The following is a 22,055-nucleotide window of genomic DNA, read 5'->3' on the forward strand; positions in this document are numbered from 1 at the left end:
CTCCAAGCCCAGGTATCTTTTTCTTCATCTCCATCCTCTCATCTGGTTTATTCTTGTTTTTACTTTTGTGTTTTCTTCTTGTGTCGTTATGGATGAGTTTTTAAACAATGTTTCAAATGCCCTTGTTCTCCCTCCTGAAGAATCCACTGTCTTTACTTATGATACTGGTTCTTCCAATTCTGAACCAACTCCCATTAGTCTTCTTCTTAAATTGCATACAATACGTCCTTATAATCGACCTTCTCTAATGAAAACTCTATCGGGTATCTGGTCATCGCAGTGCCGTTTTCCTGTTACCGTGTCTGAGCATGTCGATGGCATGTTTATGGTCTCCTTTGGCTGTGAAGGGGACAAGGGTAGAATTTTAGAGGGTCAATCGTGGCATTTTGCCCAATCTCTTACTATCTTTGCTGCTCCTGATAGTTCCTTCCCCCTTACTCCTGACAATCTCCACTATGTCCCTTTTTGGATCCAAGTTTATGGTATTCCTTTCATGTGTAAGTCTTATGACCTTGCTAGGTTTATAGCAATGGAGATTGGTGATCTTATTGAGGTGGATAAGGACACTATCAAAGAGGGTACTGGTCCCTATTTGCGTTTGAGAGTTCTCATGGATGTTAATTTGCCTATTAGGAGGGGTATGAACATTAAGTTAATTAGGATGGGGCGTGAGTTTGTTAAGTGGATTGATTTCAAGTATGAGCGCCTGCCTGATTTCTGTTTTTTCTGTGGGAAATTGGATCACAAAAAAAAATTCTGTGTGGCTTTTTTACAGAGGTGTGATGAGCTTCTAACTGAACCTTTGTGTCCTTATAACATCCTTCTTAGGGGCAAAGAAAAGATCACTGACAAAACACAACCTTTCCAATATCCCCATCCCCCTGCCATCACTATGGTGAACTACCAACCAGTCAACCTCAATATGCCTCCAGAGCATTTTTCTGCTCAGACTATCAATTTCCCTTCCTTCCTCAGCCTAAATGATCATTTTACTAGACCTTTTGCCTCTCCTACCTCTACTGGAGTGCTTATGATGCCAACCCCATCAAACCCCAACTTCCCTGTTGCTTCCTCACAACCCACTAGGCCTAACTTTGACATATCTTTGAGGCCTTCAGCTTTTATATCTTATTCCACTGATTCCTTAATTGTAGCTGACAAGTCAACTGATCCCATGCATGCTTCCCCCACTGGCCTTAATAATCCGATCTCTTGTTCTGAGATTTCATCTTCTGGTGGTGACTTTGTTATGGGAGTTAGCTCTTCCCCAAGTATTCCTGATCCTGCTGTTCGTGGGAAGGGGTTAGCTTCTGCCTCTGGAGTGAAGAGACCTTCTTTCCAGCCACATAGTGTTGTGGTTGGAGGCTCTGTAAGGTCCCAACTGAAACGCGCTCGTGCTGGTGATAGAGAAGATGAGTCTTCTCTTGCTGCTGACAATTTGGAACAGGCGGGTGTTACTGTGCACACCCGCCCAGAAAAATGAGCGTGTTAAGTTGGAATGCACGTGGTTTGGGGAGTACACGTGCATTCCGGAGGCTCTCCCTGCTTGTCAAAGATCAGTGCCCTGATGTTGTCTTTTTGATGGAAACCCGATTGCCTATTATGGCTGTGGATCGTGTTAGAGTAGCTTTAGGTTTTGATAATGGTTTTGAAGTCCTTAGGAAATATTTTGGTGGTGGACTTCTCCTTTTGTGGAAAGCTACTGTTTATGTAAATATTTTATCTTACTCTAGTAACCATATAGATTGTAATATAAGTTTTAATGATAATGAAATGTTTCATTTTACTGGTTATTACGGTTCTCCTGTTGCTTCTAATCGTCCCTTTACTTGGAATCTTTTGGAAAAAACTTTCTCTAATGCTCCTAATCTTCCTTGGCTTATAATGGGTGATTTCAATAGTTTTTGTCATTTGATGATAAAATAGGGAGTAGCTATTATAATTATAGTGATATGGAAAATTTTTCTCACTTTCTTGATAAGTACTGTCTTTCTACTCTCTCTTTTGAGGGGGATAAGTATACTTGGCATAAACGGTCTGTGCATGAACGACTTGATTGGGCTTTAGAATCTGAGTCTTGGAAGAATCTTTTTCCTAATGCTACTTTGTACCATTTACCATTTTATGGATCGGATCATCGTCCTCTTAAGGTTTGTCTTACTGAACCGAATGTGTCTAGAACTCACTCATTTAGGAAGCGGTTTCAATTTGAAAATATCTGGCTCCAAAGTCCTGCTTTTTATTCCACTGTCTAGGACTCTTGGACTAATTCTTCCAGAGTCTCTTCTTGTCCAAATGCTTTTAATGAGTTCCTTTTCTGCCAAGAAGGTTGTATTTCAGCTCTTAAGTCTTGGAATAAGTCCAATATGGTCATGTTTCATTCTAGAATTCAGGATACTCAAAAGGAAATTGCTAGGCTTCAAGCTTCTACTTCTTATAGTAGTGAATCTGCTCTGAGAATCCAGAATTTACAGTCCCAACTGGATGCTCTTCTTTACAAAGAAGAGGTCTATTGGAAGCAACGATCTAGGGTTAATTGGCTTAGAGCTGGGGATAAAAATACAAAGTTTTTCCATAGGTTTGCTTCTCATAGGAAAAAGAATAATACTATTAAATATTTAAAGGATGATCTTGGCAATAGTACTAATAACCCTGAGGCTATGTTTAGTATAGTTTCCTCTTTTTTCACTACTCTTTTCAGTTCTGAGGGTTGTGATGCTGAGGCAACTAGTCAAATCCTTGACTGTTTAGGGCCCCCTTTAGATGAGTCTGATGTTGAATATTTGGCTAGCCCGTATACTGCTCAAGAAGTGAAGAAAGCTGTCTTTAGTCTCTCTGGGGATAGAGCTCCTGGTTTGGATGGATTAAATGCTTTTTTCTATCAAAAAAATTGGAATACGTTAGGAGCTAGTTTTGTTAATGCGACTTTAGATTGCTTAAATAAGGGAATTGATTTTTCTGATATTAATACTACTCTTGTAGTTTTAATTCCTAAAAAGCAGCATGCTAATTCTCTAAAAGATTTTCGACCTATAAGTCTTTGTACTACTATGTATAAAGTCATTTCTAAAGTCCTCGCTAATCGGCTTAAATTAGTACTAGATAAAATAATCTCCCCTTTCCAAAGTGCTTTAGTTTCTGGGCGTATTATTTTTGATAATATTCTTATTGCCCAAGAAATAGTTCATACAATCAATAATAGAAAAAATGGTAAGCGTGGCTGGGCTGCCCTTAAGCTCGACATGGCTAAAGCTTTTGACCGTGTTGAATGGCCTTTTTTGGAAAGTCTTATGTTCCATTTTAATTTCCCTCCCAGTTTTGTTAGTTTAATTATGAAATGTATTTCCACCACCAATCTCTCTTTTATCCTTAATGGTGCAGTTTATGGTTCCCTTAAACCCTCGAGAGGTCTAAGACAGGGGGATCCTTTGTCCCCCTACCTCTTCATCCTTTGTGCTGAAGGTTTATCATCTCTTTTTAGAAATCGGCAGGAAGCTCATATTCTTAATGGTATTGCTATCTCTCGTCATGCCCCTGCTATTTCTCATTTATTTTTTGCGGATGACAGTCTCTTATTTTGTACTGCTGATAGGAATTCTTGTCTGGCGCTTCAGGATGTGTTTAATATTTACTCTAAGGCTTCTGGGAAAGCTATTAATTTCTCTAAGTCCTCTATTCTTTTCTCCCCTAATACTGATCCTAATATTCGCGCTTTATTTTTCCAAACTTTTAATCTTGAGGATCGCCCTTTTGGCTGCAAATATTTAGGTCTTCCTCAGTGTCTCTCTCGCTCTAAATACCATTCTTTTACTTTTTTGAGTGATAAAGTTGCTTCTGTTCTCAGAAGTTGGTCTTCTAAATGTTTCTCTAGGGCAGGAAAAGAAGTTCTCTTGAGGGCTGTTATCCAAGCTTTCCCAGCTTATGCTATGGCCTGTTTTAGGATTCCTGTTAAAATCTGTAAAGGAATTGAGGCTGCGATGGCTAGATTCTGGTGGGGTTCTTCTGGGGAAGCTAGGAAAGTTCACTGGAAATCTTGGAAGTCTCTGTGTCAGTCCAAATTCAGGGGTGGTTTGGGTTTTAGGTCCCTTGTGCATTTTAACCAAGCTATGCTTGCAAAACAAGCTTGGCGTATTTTCCAAAACCCCAACTCTTTACTGAGTTTGATTCTTAAAGCAAGATATTTTCCTCAATCTTCTATACTTGAGGCTGTCCCTGGTCACAGTCCTTCGTTTTCTTGGCGAAGCATTTTATGGGGTAGGGACCTGATGGCATCTGGGCTAATTTGGAAAGTGGGTAATGGGTCTGGGATTAAAACACTGGGTGATCACTGGCTCCCAAACAATAAGTTTAAGTTTTTTACTTCAAATAACCCTCCCCTTTCTTCCCACTTACTCTCTTTTTTTATCTCTGACTCGGGCACCTGGGATGTGGGAAAATTACAATCTTGCTTTGATGAGTCCATGGTCAAAGACATCCTTGCTGTCCCTATTTCTGGCCATTATGGTCATGACAAGCAAATTTGGGAAAAAGAGAGCTCTGGGTGTTTTACTATAAAGTCTGCCTATCATTTGGCCTTTTCTAATCAAGATCTCCCTTCTTCTTCTTCTTTTTCTGATTCTAAAAAGTTTTGGAAAAGAGTCTGGTCTTCTCCTGCTCCTCCTAAGGTCAAGCTCTTTATCTGGCGTTTGTTATCCAATGCAATCCCGGTTGCTTTTTCTTTGTTTAAAAAATGTGTAATTGATTCTCCATTATGTCCTATTTGTAAGATGGAAAATGAGACTATTCAACATGCTTTGCTAGATTGCTCCAGGGCCAGGAAAGCTTGGCGACATTCCAGGTTTGCTAATTATTTTCATACTTTTAAAACTTTGGATATTGCTGAATTTTTTCTTGGTCTTTTTAACACGCTGGATAAAAATGATGTTGGTATTTTATTTTGTTTTATATGGGCTTTATGGAATCAAAGGAACAATATTGTATATAATCAGTACACTTTGCCTCCAAAAGAAGTGTATGATTGGAGTCTTAATTATTTTTTTAAGTTTTTGGATGCACAGCAACAACATGTTACAGGTTCTCAATTTGCATCCAATTCGGCTCAGCCTACACAGATACCTCCCTCTACAAGGTTTAGAATTTTTACAGATGCAGCCATAGATTCAGTCAATCGAAAGCATAGTATTGGAGTGGTGGTCTTAGATGCTGATAATGCAGTTAAAGCTGGTTTTTCTGCTCCCTTCTCTGGATTGGTTCCTCCTGCTGTGGCTGAAGCTAAGGCTATTTTTCAGGCAATTCAATGGGCTCAAATGATTTCTCTCCCTGTAGATGTCTTGCTAACAGACTGTAAATCAATTGTAGATAAGCTTTCTTCTTGTAACCGGAATAATAGTGTTTTGGATGATGTTTTGTCTAATATTCAGAACTTGTTATCCTTCAGTCCAAGACTAGCTATTTCCTATGTTCCTAGGGAAAACAATGTTCTTGCTCACAAATTAGCTAAGTTTGGTCTTGGATTAGATAACGAGTTAATTTGGAATGGTTCTTTACCTTCCATATAACTTGTAGCTTTATTTGCTTGTACTGTTCCTTGTTTTTAATAAAGCACAAGTTTTTTCAAAAAAAAAAAAAAAATGATTATTTTGTCTTATGTTTTTTTTTTGTTGCTATCAATAAGTATATTTTCAAATAAATAATGCCTCTTTATTTGTTAAGCTAATTTTACTAATAATTATTATTTATATAACCATGCCTATATATATATTTTGAATGAAACCATGCCTATATATTAATAAGCATATAATATAATAAAAGAGAATTATATATGTGTATATATAATTAAATTGATAACACATATATATTTTGTGATTTATAAATATTTTTTTTAAAAGCCTATTTTTCCTTTTAGTATTAGAAATAATATTAGATTTTAAAAATAATACTATTATATCTAATAACTATTATTTTAAAAAGTAATATTAAATATTTAAAATTCTTTCTTTCAAAACTTAAGTTCACTTAAACAAATCAGATTTAATTTTTTTCATATTTACCAATCATATTCATATTCTTTACATACTAAATTGCTATTCTCAAAACATAAGAATTGAAGGTGGAAATTTCTTATATGAATCAACAATAATATATTTTAGGTTGAATTTTTTTAATTATTAGAAAAAAATATTTAATTAATTTTTTTAAGAAGAGGCATAATTTAGTAGTGGTCAATGTTCATGAGAAAAGTAATTAATTTACAACGACATATGAACTCTGAAATGATAAAAAAGAACAAAAGTTAACAAAAGTACTATATGTTTGTAAATTGAAGAGTTCACAAAATTTTATCACCATAATGTATATTTTAGAGTATACAATTTGATAGTGTTATAAATTTTGTAGATAAAATATTAATTATTTTTTTAAAATAATTGTGCTTAAATGAGCTACACGTGCGAAGCACGTGAGACTCCACTAGTAAATTTTAAAAATGTAGAAAATAAAAATGTGTAATGTGTTTTGTAATTATTTTTGTTTTTTAATTTAAGAATTTCTTCATATATAGCTTTATTAGAGTTAAATTTTATATTTTTATTACTATTAGAGAAAATAAACTAAATTAAAAAAATTAAAGTTTTTTTTCTTCAAAAATACGGGAGTCTTTTTTTCCAAAAAACTTCTCCTTCTTGACAGAATAAAATAAAGTGAGTTGCTCTCTATTGTAGGCAACACTTCACCAAACAATCAAGTGATGGAGATCTGAAATTAATAGTCACCAGAGTTATAAAAGCTTTTTGTGGTCTCCATGAATACTGACTAAGAACTTTGGGCTGATCTCCATGAACACCGGCAAGAAGTTTTTCTTCGATATACTGTCATGGCAGTAGGATCACCGTGGGGAGATCTCCATGAAGCCGACGAGAAAGGATCAACAATCGAGGAAAAGATCTAGTGGAACTATTGAATATCAACGATTGAGGGAGATCTCCTAGAATTTTCATACCCGGACGTTTTGGGTTTTCTTTAAAAAAAACAAATCTAATTTTTTTTGAATAAAAAAATTGATGTTGTTTAGTGTGTTTTTCTTAATTATTTGTTGTTGTTTGATTGATTTACATATATTTTACTATTTTTTTTTTATGATTTTCGAAAATCTGGAAGAAAACTGCAACATTGAATTTATGAGAAATATAAAAAGAACAATGAGTGTGTGTGTTAAAATTTTAATACAAAAATATATTGTGTTTACGTTATTTTTAAGTTTCATTTACGCTGTTTTTTCATCCTCCTAAAATTAAAAGTTAAATGTACAGGCAATACAATAACAACACAAATATAACTGAATGTGACAAGAAGATATTGTAAATATGAAGAAAATTTATATATACTGATGCAATAACAACATTAGTAGTTGATTTTGAGTTGTTTTGTTTGTTTGCTATAATTATTTGTTCATCAATCGATATTGTTTTGGCTGAAAGCAATAAAAACTACACAATATTTACAAAAGAATAATTAAATTATTTTCGTATTATTGTGAAGTTATTTTTGTGTTGTTTTTGCAACATGAAAATATTACATAAAATTAAGTTATTTTCGTGTTGTTTTAAAGTTTGTTATGAATTAGTATACACTACACTAGTTGTTCAACAAGTAAAAAAATAGAATTTTACATGTCAAAATAAAAATGTATCTTATCTCTTACATTAAGAAATGTAAAATAATAAGAGATCACACATTATATTTATTTTTAATAAAGTGGAGGGATTTATAGGAAGAGATTGTAAATATGAAGAAAAATTACTTATATTTAGTAATAACATTATTCGTTATTTTACCGTTGTTTTAAAGTTGTAAATACGTTATTTGATTTTGTTACTTTTTGAGTATGTTGCTTTTACGTTGTTTGTACGTTGAGTTTCAGTAGTTAAAATCTGTAGATCTTCTAAATTATATATACAATTGTTTTTATGCTTTTATATCGTTGGTAAATGGGTGTTAACAATTTTAAAAAGCTACTCTTAACTATTATTTTTTTTTTTTTGAAAATATAATTATATCAATACTTGAGGTAGAAATTAAAAATACAATAATCACTACAAGAAATGTCACTTTTGCCAGGACATTTTTGTGCTGGCAAAAGTTGGTGTTGCTGTGGTAAAATAGAATTTACTTGTGATGTGTTGGCAAAAGGGGTTGGCAAATCAATGTTGGTATTAGAATTTTTGTCAATATAAAATGCAAAGCGCTGTCAAAAATGACTTTTTCCAGCGCGTAAATGTGCTGGTAAAAGTTAGATTTTAGCCATTGTAAATATGCGTTGGTAAAACTCTGACCTCTTTGCCAGCGCAGTTTGCGAAATGCACTGGTAAAAATTACTTTTACCAGCGCAGTAGCGAACTGTGCTGGTAAAAGTGACATTTCTTATAGTGAATAGTACTTTTTCATTGTACTAAAAAATATAAACAAATAAAAAAATTATTATATTCAATATTCTATGCAAGATATATGTGAAATTAAATAGAAAAATATTTAAAAAATTATAAAAGTAAAGTTTCTTAAAAAATATTGCTCTTCAGCGCATACAACCAAAACTAAATACACTTCTCAATCATTAATTCATGTACAGTAGCTTCAACTTTCTTAAAAGACTTTGAAATATTTTCTTGTACGCTTTCAATGTATGCAACTCATTTCATTCTACCAAAGGAATAGAAATGAACTTCAACTTTCTTCAAAGACTTTAAAATATTTTCTTGTACACTTTGAATGCATGCAACTCACTTCATTCTACCAAAGGAATAGAAATGAACAAGTCTATTCTGATCAACTTTGAAGTTCATCATCACTAGAAATCAAGTCATACAGCTAGTTAAAACAACATCAAAACAACATTAAACAAACTATAAAATAACTTTCTAGTATGATTTTTTTTCTTCAAATAAATTAACAACAATCAGAGAACATTTCATACAAGACAAATCAAAAAAAGTAAATTATAAACCTTGACAATATTTTTCTTTGGAAGCTTCAACTTGTCAACAACATCAGAGGTCTTATCACACACCTAAAAATATTAGAATGACGAAATTAATAAAATAATGTAACAATAAAAATACGATTAATAGTTATACAATACTGCAAGTATATCATGTACTGAACAACATTAAAACAACAATATAACAACTTAAAATTATTATAAAACTTAATAAACATGCAACTAAAACAATTCCAATTAAAACTCAAATATGATTGATAAATGTAAGACCTAACCTAATGATCTAGTTTTTAAAAAAAAATAAAAAAAAAAGCTTTAGAACCTTAGAATAAGAATTGTATAATAACTAACTTAAAACTAAAAAATAACTAATTAGAAGTAGAAAAAAGTGAGAGACATAAACCATTTAAAGTTGAACAATTCTTCTGACTAAATACATTAGAAAAAAAATATAAACATAACAAAACAAGTCTTTGAAACCAGACAAAGACAACAAACACTAATACATTAATCTTTAAAGTTACAACATCATCATCATTATCTCACATTTTTCCCTGAAAAGCCTCTTCAATGGATGACTTGGTGAAACAACAACAATAAAAAAAATTAAAAGATGAAGCAACTATAAAACAACTTATAAACAACGTTAAATTAACGTAGCCATTAAAATATTTAGATAAAATCTCTAATTCACAAAAAAGATAAAATATAGATCAACAATGATTTCCAAGACGAGCATTTAATGCTGGAGATACTGAAGCGATAATGGAAGATATGCATACTTTAGGTAGAAGTTACATCAAGTCCAGGATGGCACGTGGGTACAGATGCATGTCACCCATCTGAGAAATGTGAAATCCAAAGAAGTCCACGTATGAACATGAGCTTTCCATGCAGACTTAGAAGGTAAATGTTATCTCAAATTTTGCACAACGTGACATGACACTCAGTAGGGTAACACATGTGTACATATTCAGACCTGGAAAGAGTATACCCACTTATGGTTCTGTTTAGATCAAGTCAGAGACAAACTTGAAGGGTAGAATAGTAAATTTGTCCCTATTCAATGTAGATCTTTGTTGGGTTTTGTGCCCTAGATAAAACCCATTTCAAAATAGTCAGATTTATTAATTAATAAAGATCAGAAACTACATTTTATGTTGCATGGTTCACATGATTTATTTCATGATTGTTTAATGTATAAATTCTATTAAGTCCAGAACATGTGTATTTGTTCATGATTATAGTGTTGTCAGCACAGTAGAATATAATCATGACTATATGTTCAAAAGTTGAATTCCCTGATTTGTTAGTTAACTAGATTTAGACTGGCATGATAATCAGCGATAGGTATACTTACACCTTGGATAAGTGTTATGTCCTTTCCAGGACATTGGCAAAGTTTACTAGTATCGGATGTATGGAGTATACATTGGAAGTGACCGATATTGATCTTAGATAAGATATCCTAAACTTACCGTTATATCTTTCTAAATCAATATCAATGGTTGATCTTAGGTCTACGGATTTTAATCCTGACATGGTTAGGTTCAATCTCAATAGTGTTATTTGCGTTATTTGATTTGTTAGTTAAGCCTACTTTTTGGTTTGGGTGATACGTACATTTTAAGAACATGATAGTACAATTGAGTGGGAGCGCTAATCATAGATATAGAATCTATAGCTTCTATAGGTATTTAGAAGTGAAACGATTATCTCCTTCGAGCTTGGCTGAATAGAGATAAATGATTGAGGCCTCATTTCAGTAATTATATTACTTTACTGAAGTATCATTTATAGGTAGCTAAGTGTTTTAAGGATAAAATACATTGAAGGGTAGAACTATAAATTTGTCCTTATTCAGTGAAGATCATCTATAGAGGATCCTTGACTATTAGAATTGTAACAATGGATAATCATAACGTATCTATATCATGGTACATATAGAGCGTTCTATATAACTGAGAGTGTATTCAATTCCAAGTTCTATAGTGGTTCAATGAGGAATTAATAAGTTGAGAATTTACTTAGTGAATTCTAGATTTACTTATTGAAAGCTCGGTTATATAGGCCCATGGTCCCCTCACTAGTTGAGATAATACTGCTTGTAGACTCAGTTAATTGATTTTAGTTAATCAATTATAATTCTAAAGTTAGACTATGTCTTATTTAAGAATTTTCACTAAGTAAGGGTTTAATTGTGAAGAAAAGAGGTTTTGGGGTCAATTTGTTAATTAAGAGACTTTGTATGATCTAATTAATAAATTACATAAATGGCAATTTTATTTAGTAATTAATTATAATTATTGAATAAATAGTTTTGACATTTATAGGTTTGAATTGGAAAATATAGTATTATTGAAAAGAAGAATAAGTGGTTGAAATAAAGTGGCAAAATTGTAACTAGAGTTGGGTCCCTTTGAAGTGTACGACCACATATGTTTTTTTTGCCAAATATTTTATTCTTTTTTAATCCATATAATTCAACCCTAAGCCCTAGTTGAAACACTATAAAAGGAACATGATTCTCATCTCATTCAGACTAAAACTTTTGTCAACTTGACTATTCAACCAAACCGAGATGAGAGAGTTCCTTCTATAGAGATTTCACCTCCTTCATTATTCTTCTTACTTCGAACCTTGAGTGAATGAGTGCCATGCCCACACATAGCAAGTCAAGTACTCAATCATAGTGAGTAAGACGGTGGTAACCAAGCCCGAAGGAGAGAAAGAGATCCAGGTTCAGATCTTGATAATGCTCTGCTACAGAAAGGAATCAAGGGCTAGAGATCTTGAACGAAAGGAGTCATTATATTTCGCTGCAATCAATGTAAGGTTTTTTTAAACCCTTATGTGTTTATTTCATTATTTTAGAGAATTCATATTTAGGATGTTAATTCAACATACTTGTTAGTAAATCTAGATCCTGGTAAAATATTCCCAACAATCTTCTATAGAGGATCTTTGACTATTTGGACTGTAACAATGGATAATCCTACATATCTATATCTTGGTGCATATAGAGCATTCCATATAATTAAGAGTGTAATTCCGAATTTATAGTGGTGCAAGGAGAAATTAATAAGTTAGAGAATTTACTTTGTAAATTCTAGTTCTAATAAATTGGAAGCTTGATTATACAGACGCATGGTCCCCACACTAGTTGAGATAATACTGCTTGCAAGCTTAGTTAATTGATTTTAATTAATCAATTATAATTTTAAAATTAGACTATGTCTTATTTATGAATTTTCACTAAGCAAGGGCTTAATTGTGAAGAAAAGAGGTTTTGGGGTTTATTTGTTAATTAAGAGACTTTGTATGGTCTAATTAATAAATAATATAAATGAAAATTTTATTTGATTAATAATTATAATTATTAAATAAATAATTTTTATATTTATAGGACTGAAATTGAAAGATATGGTATTATTGAAAGAAGAATAAGTGGTTGAAATAAAGTGGCAAAATTATAACTAGTAAAGCCCATGTATGGCCGGCCACTAGTGATGGATTTTTTCCCATTATTTTATTCTTTTTAATGCATATAATTCAATCCTAAACCTTAGTTGAAATACTATAAAAGGAACATGATGCTCTCATCTCATCCAACTATTCACTTCAACCAAACTAAACCTAGTTTTCATTCTCCGACAACAAGTAGATGAGAGACACCTTCTATAGTGATTTCGAACCTCCATTATTGTTCTTCATTAATCGAGCCATAGTGATATAGTGCCATGCCCACACATAGCAAGTCAAGTACTCAATCATAGTGTGGAAGATGGTCGTGGTAACCAACCCGAAGGGGAGAAAGAGATCCAGGCTCAGATATTGATAATACTCTGCGATAGAAAGGAACAAGGGTTAGAGATCTGAGCGGAAGGAGTCATATTATTTTACTGCAATGAATGTAAGGTTTTCTAAACTCTTATGTGTTTAATTTCATCGTATTAGAGAATTCATATTTAGGATGTTAATGAAATATACTTGTTAGTAAATCTAGATCCTGGTATAATAAATCCCAACAGATAGCCCATTAAGATGCTACAAAAATATCTACTTTCAAGGGGCGATTTGATCATTTGTATTTATTAGTTTAATATGTAAATATCTCTTATTTTATTGGCTAATTAGGGTTTGAGCTCTCCTATATAAAGAGCCTTAATTAAACCCTAAAAGGCTAAGTCTTATTTAAGACATAAAGCTCTAAGTCTGAAACCCTAGTCCTCTCTCTCTCTCTCTCTCTCTCTCTCTCTCTCTCTCTCTCACACACACACACACACACACACACACACACACCTTCGATGCTCCATCTCTGTCTCATTAGAGATTTGCCTACTGATTCATACTTTGTCACCTTAAAGAAAGTTATATTAGATCCCACCTATAGTGATCTGAATAGCATTGTCTCTCGGTATCAATATGACTAAAAGGAGAGTAGGTCATTACCCGCTAACTAAGGGGGTCGAACCTTTATAAAATTGTGTGTGTTCTTTATTTTTCAGGCTCTAATTGTGTAACACGTGGCAAACATCAGATTAATACGACCTTACTGTCAATTGGCCACGTTTTATGGTCAACAATGTGTTTTGTCATTTTAGTTGGACGACTTGGTCAAATAGAAAATAGTGGCTTTAGTATTTCTTGATTTAGCTATAAGCTTTGCAAAATTGTATATGGCATGGTTTTCAATGTGTAAGTGATATTCATGTAACATTCTTTTGATACACATTTTGACCAAATCCTTTTCAACCATGGTCTCAGCACATTCAAGAGCTTTTTCCTAAAACTTTTGAGCGAAATTAACGAGTCTTTCTCCAAAGATTTTTCTTTCTCCTAATAAGTTAGCTATGCTCCATTTATCTTCAATCATAAAGAACTTTGCATAAAATTGAGCGACCGTGTTGTTCCAACTACTCCATGATGGCAAACTCGTATACCAAGAGTATGCTCGATCAGTGAGAGACTTTGAAAATTAGATTCTTAATTAAAAATCATGCTCATAAACACCCAAATCATTAATTAATTGAATGATACGTTCTTTGGCATTGCAAAATTTGCCATTGTATTTTTGAAAACTGAACTCATGTAACCTTGAAGGTAAGGTTTGACTGCAACTTCCACAGGGTGGGGTGGATGAAAGTCGAGGGAAGTTACCGATGATGATGATTTACCCGTTTTGGCTTTAAGGAGACCAATAAACTCTTCTTTTATGATCAACTTTGAGGAAGACCACGCCTCTTCACCAATCCTTTCAATAATCTCAGAAGTTCGGATTCCTCTAACATTATCATGTGTTGCCTGAGTTTGTTGTTCAACAGTATGTACTTGCCTTATCAAAGATTCATTTATCGCACGTTCTTTAGGTAAGCCACTCCTTTTGACAGATGCTTTTTAGTGTGTCTGTGGTAGAAGCAAACTCAGCAGTTACATCATGTTGTGTTGGGCCTTTTGAAGCTTTCCAAATCTAGCTAACACAACCTCATCCATGTTCGTTAGATTAGTATTATTGTTATTATTGTGTAAATAGGTATTTTAGTGAATAGAGACGATATTAATGTAACTTTGCTTGTGTAGAGAGAAATTAGATGAAGAGGAAAAGAAAAGACATAATAAACAAAGAGGGTGCATGGAAGCACACTGGTTTGAAGTTTGTCTTTCTGAAGGATTTGAGGTGGAGGATTTATTGAATTTAGATGAAGTTGGTAGCTTGTATACAAGTATGATGTTATGCTTTGAAGCTTACAAGCAGTCTGTGTAAAGGAAGAGAAAGAAAGGATAATTCTTTGAAGATTGATGAGACAAGTTTAATGGGACTACACGCCTTTTTTTCCTCCTCTCTTATCTATGTCCCTCCCTAACTAATAGCTTCAGTGACTGTATTTATAGAGGTAGCTTGTCGTGCCTCCTCAAGGTGAACCTTATCTTCGTAAAAAAATCAATTGGTAGTTGCTTTTACATTTGTGCATTCACACATAAACCCAGATGTATATTCATATCAGGTTTTGTGCAGCTACCATTCATTTTTTTATAGACAGTTATTTACTATTTTACTTATTTTGCTATTATTATTTTATTTTATTACACATAATCTTTTTTCTCTCTTTTTACTCATCAACATACTTGACGAAGAGGGTGGTTGGTCAGTACCCTTATGGCGTGAGCTTGAAAGTATTGTTTTAACTTCTGTGAAGCAATTAGTAAGCAAAAAGAAAGTTTCTCAATCATCGGGTATTTAGACTCTGCGCCCGGTAGTTTTTTGCTTACTAATATACTAGAAGTTTTACTTTTCCTTCTTCTCGCACTAAGGCGGTACTTATAGCATGATCTGACACTGTCAGGTACAGGAACAATGGCTCTCCATCAACTAGTTTGGACAGTATTGGAGCCTTTATTAGATGTTCTTTCAATTGTTGGAAGGCTACTTCACATTCGGCTGTCCATTCAAATTTGTTATTTCCTCGAAGCACGTTGAAGAATGATATACACTTATTTGTGGATTTGGAGATGAATTTTCTAAGTACTATTATGTTGGGTTTTGTGCCCTAAATAAAACCCATTTCAATATAGTCAGATTTACTAATTAATAAAGATCAGAAATAACATTTATGTTGCATGGTTCACATGATTTATTTCATGATTGTTTAATGTATAAATTCTATTAAGTCCGGAACATATTTTTTTGTACATGATTATAGTGTTGTCAGAACAGTGGAATATAATCATGATTATATGTTCAAAAGTTTAATTCCCTGATGTGTCAGTTCACTGGATTTAGACTGGCATGATAATCAGCGATAGGTATTCTTACACCTTGGATAAGTGTTATGTCCTTTCCAGGTCATTGGCAAAGTTTACTAGTATCAAATGTATGGAGTATACATTGGAAGGGATCAATATTGAACTTTGATTAGATATGATAAATTTACCGTAATATCTATTCAATTCAATATCACCTAGTTGATCCTAGATCAAATGATCTTAATCCTGCCATGATTAGGTTCGATCTCAAGAGTGTTATTTGTGTTCTTTGATTTGTTAGTTTAGCCTACTTTTTGGTCAGGGTGATACGTACATTTTGGGAACATGATAATATAATTGAGTGGGAGCGCTAATCATAGATATGGAATCTATAGCTTCTATAGGTATTTAGAAGTGAAACGATGATTTTCTTCGAGCTTGCTAAATAGAGATAAATGGTTGAGATCTCATTTTAGTGTTTATATTAATTCATTAAAATATCATTCATAGGTGGCAAGTGTTTTAAGGATAAAATACATTGAAAGGGTGTAATGGTAATTTTATCCCTATGTAATGTAGATCATCTATAGAGGGTCATTGATTATTGGGATTATAACAATGGATAATTAATAGCGTATCTATATCGTGGAACATATAGAGCGTTCTATATGACTGAGAGTGCAATTCCAAGTTCTATGCGTGGATGCAACAAGGAATTAATAAGTCAGTGAATTTACTTTGTAAGTTCTAGGTCTGCTTATTGGAAGCTCGGTTATATAGGCCCATGGTCCCCATACTAGTTGAGACCATACTGCTTGTAAGACTCAGTTAAATGATTTTGGTTAATCAATTATAATTCTAAAATTAGACTATGTCTAGTTTATGAAATTTTCACTATGTTATGGCTTGATTATGAAGAAATAGTGTTTTGGGGTTTATTTGTTAATTAAGAGACTTTATGGAGTCTATTAATAAATATCATAAATGACAATTTTATTTGATAGTTATTTTAATTATTAAATAAATAGTTTTGGCAATTATAGGTTTGAATTGGAAAATATGGTATTATTAAAAAGAAGAATAAGTGGTTGAAATAAAGTGGCAAAATTGTAACTAGAGATTGGTCCACTACCTTGTACGGCCAAGGTTGAATTTTTGCCCAATATTTTATTCTTTTTTAATCCATATAATTCAACCCTAACCCTATTGAAGAATAGTATAAAAGGAAGGCTATGGTCTCATCATCCAACTAATGCAAATTTTTCCTCTAATGCCTCCAAAGCTAAAAACCTAGATGAGACCTCTTCCTTCTTCTTTCTTCTTCAATTTGAAACACTAAGCCTTTCTTCACACTAAATAATTTCAGCCATTAGTGATAGAGTGAGTGCCCACACACATCAAGTGGTATCTCAATCATAGTGTGGAAGACTGTGAAGAATCCAATCAACAAGAAGGAGAATCGGGCTCAAGGAAGGAGAGAAAGAGATCTAGGTTCACATCTTGGTGATGCTCTGCTACAGAAAGGAATCAAGGGCTAGAGATCTGAACGGAAGGAGTCATTATATTCTGCTGGACCCAATGTAAGGTTTCCTTAAACCCTTATGTGTTTATTTTATTGTTTTATAAATTCATATTAGGGTGTCAATGAAACATACTTGTTAGTAAATCTAGATCCTGGTAAAATATTTCCAACATGTTATTCTCCAAGTTAATTTTTGAACATCCTTATGTTTTCTGGGTTAGGGCATGTCTAGAAGAGCTTTGATCTTCTTTGGGTTTGCCTCTACGCCTCAAGAACTAACTATGAAACCCAAGAATTTCCCTAAAGAAACTCTAAAAGTGCATTTCATTGGGTTCAGCTTCATTGCGTACTCTCAGATGATGGCAAATGCTTCTTCAAGATTTTTGTGGTGGCTCTTGGAGGTTTTTTTATTTTACTAGCATGTCATTGACATAAACCTCCATATTATGTCCCAGAACATTTTTAAAAATCTTATTCACCATTCGTTGGTAAGTAGCTCTAGCATTCTTCATCCTAAATGGCATGACCCTGTAATAGTAGATTCCCTTGTCAGTCTGAAAACTTTTGTGTTTTTGGTCAGCTACGTGCATCTTAATTTGATTGTAGCTAGAGTATGCATCCATGAAGGTTAGAATTTGGTATCCCGAGGTTGCATCAACCATTTGATCAATGTGCGGAAGCAGAAAATAGTCCTTAGGACAAGCATTATTCAAACTTGTGAAATCTATACACATTCTCCATGTCCCATTAGGCTTTGGGACCAAAATTGGATTGGCAAGCCATATGGGATACAGAGCTTCCCTGAGGAAGTCGATGTTTGTTAGCTTGTCTACTTTTGCTTTTTTGTTCGTTTGTTCGGGAGCAACACTGTATCCAGTTTACGAAGCTCTAAACCCAGAAAAACTAGCCTATGCAGTTGGCTTCACGAAAGTAATTGGTCCATATACCGTTGGAGTAGTAAAAGTAATTGGTAGAGGGTAAATGGATGGAGTAGTCATCTACAAAGTTTTAGGCATTTGTTACATCGGTGGAAGGTGCTAAAAGTACTTCGGAAGCTTGGGCGTAGGCTTCTTCCAAGTTTATGAATCCCTAGGCCCTTGTCAAGAATTCAATCAAAGTGTCTGCCCTCTTGCGCTAAAGACTCCCCACAATAAGGATCGAGTTGCCAGCCCTGATGTTAAGGCCACCATTTTCATGTCATCGGCAACTTTAGTTTTAGCAGCCACATCCATCACGTTGAATGAATTTCTTCAGACTTTCTCTTGGTTGTTGCTTGGCACTGGTCAAATAACTTGCTTCTAGTTCATATTCTTTGGCTACTATAAACTTCTTTTTGAACATTGCTTGTGGGTCTCAGAAGTTGTGGATTGATCCCAGAGACAACCTCTTCCACTAGTCCTCTGCAGACTTGCTTAATGTTAGTAAAAACATAAACACTTTGCATCGTCACTGGCCTTGGCGACTTGCATAATGCGGTTGTATTTGGACAAGTGGTCCTTGGGGTCCGTTCGTCCGTCATACAACTCCATCCGTGGTATTATGAAGCACTCTAGCAGTGGCACTTTAATGATCCTCTTCACACAGGGCTCCGTGTCTTCTTCCTCAGAAGCTAACACAGTGCTACTTTGTTTTCTAGAAATCTTTTCCATGATCTTCATCAACTCCTTGACCTTGCATTCCAAGCATTGACTCTTGTCACTTAAGATTCTCTTCTGCGAGCGCGATCATTGATGTGGTTTCTCAGATTGTTCCCACGGAGTCTAGATTTTTCTGCTTTATCTCTCTCTTTTTTCTCATTTAGTCTTCTTAGAAGATCAGTTGTGGAGAGACTTCCACTATTACCGTCCGATACAGGGTACACCTCATCGATGTCATCATCGTGGTTACTAGAATCACTAAGTTGACGCTTCTCCTTCTCAAACTCAAGCTTCCGGACTCTAGCATCAGTCTTATTTTTTTGCGTGACTCTGCCTCTAGAATTAGTCTGGTCAATATGCCCTGAAGCATGGTTTCCTTTCTTCTTTTGTTAAGGTTTGTTTGTAGCTTTAGACTTTTTATGTTGCTTGGTGGAAAAAGTCTTCTTTGGCTCTTCAACAACTATCCCTTTGCCTTTGTCCTTTTGAACGCTTGAGGTTGTAGGATCTTTTGGATCTACTTTCTCTAGAGCATCAGTTGTTGGCGAAGCTTATACATTAGGAACTATTTTAGTCAAGGCATTCATTACGACCTCTATTTGGGCTATTTGAGAGCAGTACCTCGTTGAATTGATCTTGTCGAGTCAAGTTGCTTTCTGCAAGTTGAAGTTATTTAGCCATGATGACCACGGGGTCTGACTCGTCAAGCGGGTTCTTCTCTCCAGCGTTATCATCAGTGGCCAGGGTCGTCTGCCCTAAATAAAACCCATTTCAATATATTCAGATTTACTAATTAATAAAAGATTAGAAATCGCTTTTATGTTGCATGGTTCATATGATTTATTTCATGATTATGTTTAATGTATAAATTCTATTAAGTCCAGAACATATATAAATATATATTGGTTCATGATTATACTATCATCAGCACAGTGGAATATAATCATGATTATATGTTGAAAAGTTTAATTCCCGTGATTTGTCAGTTCACTGGATTTAGACTCACATGATAATTGGCAATAAGGTATACTTACACCTTTGATAAGTGTTATGTCATTTCTAAGGTATTGGCAAAGTTTACTAGTATTGAATGTATGGAGTATATATTGGAAGGGACCGATATTGATCTTGGATAAGATATCATATACTTACCATTATATCTTTCTAAGTCAATATCAATGGTTGATCTTAGGTCTATGGATCTTAATCCTGATATGGTTAGGTCCAACTTAGTTGTATTGTTTATATTCTTTGAGGTGTTCGTGGAAGCTAACAAATAGTTCTAGCAAATATTTACATATTGGGAGCATGGTAGTTCAATTGAGTGGGAGCGCTAATCATAGATATGGTATCTATAGCTTCTATAAGTATTTTGAAGTGAAGCGATGATTTCCTTCGAGCTTGGCTAAATAGAGATAAATGATTGAGATCTCATTTCAGTAATTATATTAGTTTACTGAAATATCATTCATAGGTAGCTAAGTGTTTTAAGGATAAAATACATTGAAGGGTAGAACGGTAAATTTGTCCCTTTTCGATGTAGATCATCTACAAAGGATCTTTGACTATTAGGATTGTAACAATGGATAATCATAACGTATCTATATCGTGGTACATATAGAGCGTTCTATAGCGTTCTATATAATTGAGAGTGCGCGCTATTTAATTCCAAATCTATAGTGGCACAAGGCGAAATTAATAAGTTAAGGAATTTACCTGGTAAATTCTAGATCTACTTATTGGAAGCTCGGTTATATAGGCCCATGGTCCGCTCACTAGTTGAGATAATACTGCTTTCAGACTCAGTCAATTGATTTTAGTTAATCATTTATAATTCTAAAATTAGACTATGTCTTATTTATGAATTTGCACTAAGCAAGGGCTTAATTTTGAAGAAAAGAGGTTTTGGGATTAATATTAATTAAGAGACTTTGTATGGTCTAATTAATAAATAATATAGATGCCATTTTACTATTTAAATTCGAAAAATAAATTCGAAATTTAAAATAGAATAAATTTGAAAAAAATATCTTGTTTAAGTTGTTTAGAAGAATCTAAAATATCCAACTTAAATATTTTTCAAAATAGATTTAATTAAATATAAAAATTAAGTTGTAACCACTTAATTTGAAAATATTCCATTTTAAGTTTATATTTGAAAAAAATATCAACTTAAAAAATATTTAAAGAATCTTAATAACCAATTCCTGTAATTCCTCAACTTAATTTTGAAATTTAATATTCAAAAGATATTCAAATTTAAGTTGATTAGTTAGAAAAAAAAAAACTAATTTTCAACTTAAATAGGAATATTTAATGAAATAATTTAAATTAAGTTTCAGAAAGAATCTAGTTGGTTATAATTTTACATTTAATTAAAACAAGAAAATACATATAGTTTAGCTTAGAATATAATTCATTAAACTATGTTTTCTTAAATTAATTTTAAAATAAATGAAATTAATTATGTTGCTAATCAATTTTATTAGGTTAAACTAATTTAATTAACCTAGTACAGTTATCCAAATCAGGCAAATGGGCCTTCACAATTGGGGTAGTTCATGTGAGGGGGAGCTGGGTTCAGTATGTCGTACCCACTTCTATTGCCCCCCAACTCTCACACAAGGCCTAAAAGAGAGGAATTTAACCTTAAAATGAACAACTGTTATTAATTGAATAGGCCCCAAAACTAAATGGGCCTAGATAAAATCTATCAAAATCTATGACATTTTATTTAGCAACAATAACCTATATGCATCTATAACAAAAGTAAACATATAGGCTCACACAGACACACATTTGGATGGATCCTATCATGTTACTAGGTCATACACAGATGAAAGAAGATTGTAAAATTTACCTGTTACAAATTATTTACTTGATCTATTGACAATTGGACCATGGGTTAAAATCAGATCATTAGATTTGTCAACAAGTTAACCATGGCAATTTAGATCAAGCAATAATAGGTTTTACAAAACTTACACACAAGCTAAAACACGTACTCCTGCAACAAAATGAATTGGATAGTTGGATGTAGAAATTATTTAATTTTAAATAATAATTTTCAAAAATAATTAATAAATAAAAAATATTTTCGGTATTTTAAAAGAAATAAAATAATTAAAAAAATTTTAAAAATTAAACCTACTATTTTTGAAAA

The 22,055-nt window shown here is 33.3% G+C and overlaps 1 protein-coding gene across 1 annotated transcript; it reads left to right on the top strand.

Moving 5' to 3' along the window:
• The first annotated feature begins 1,479 nt into the window (after positions 1-1,479).
• LOC115696415 (uncharacterized) lies at positions 1,480-5,558 on the top strand. The gene is made up of 3 exons (XM_030623317.1): positions 1,480-1,710; positions 1,902-2,150; positions 2,256-5,558. The coding sequence occupies exons 1-3, from the start codon at positions 1,480-1,482 to the stop codon at positions 5,556-5,558; spliced, it is 3,783 nt and encodes a 1,260-aa protein (XP_030479177.1).
• The last annotated feature ends 16,497 nt before the right edge of the window (positions 5,559-22,055 follow it).

The sequence above is a fragment of the Cannabis sativa genome, chromosome 7, assembly GCF_029168945.1.
Source record: "Cannabis sativa cultivar Pink pepper isolate KNU-18-1 chromosome 7, ASM2916894v1, whole genome shotgun sequence".
Taxonomy (NCBI): Eukaryota; Viridiplantae; Streptophyta; class Magnoliopsida; order Rosales; family Cannabaceae; genus Cannabis; species Cannabis sativa.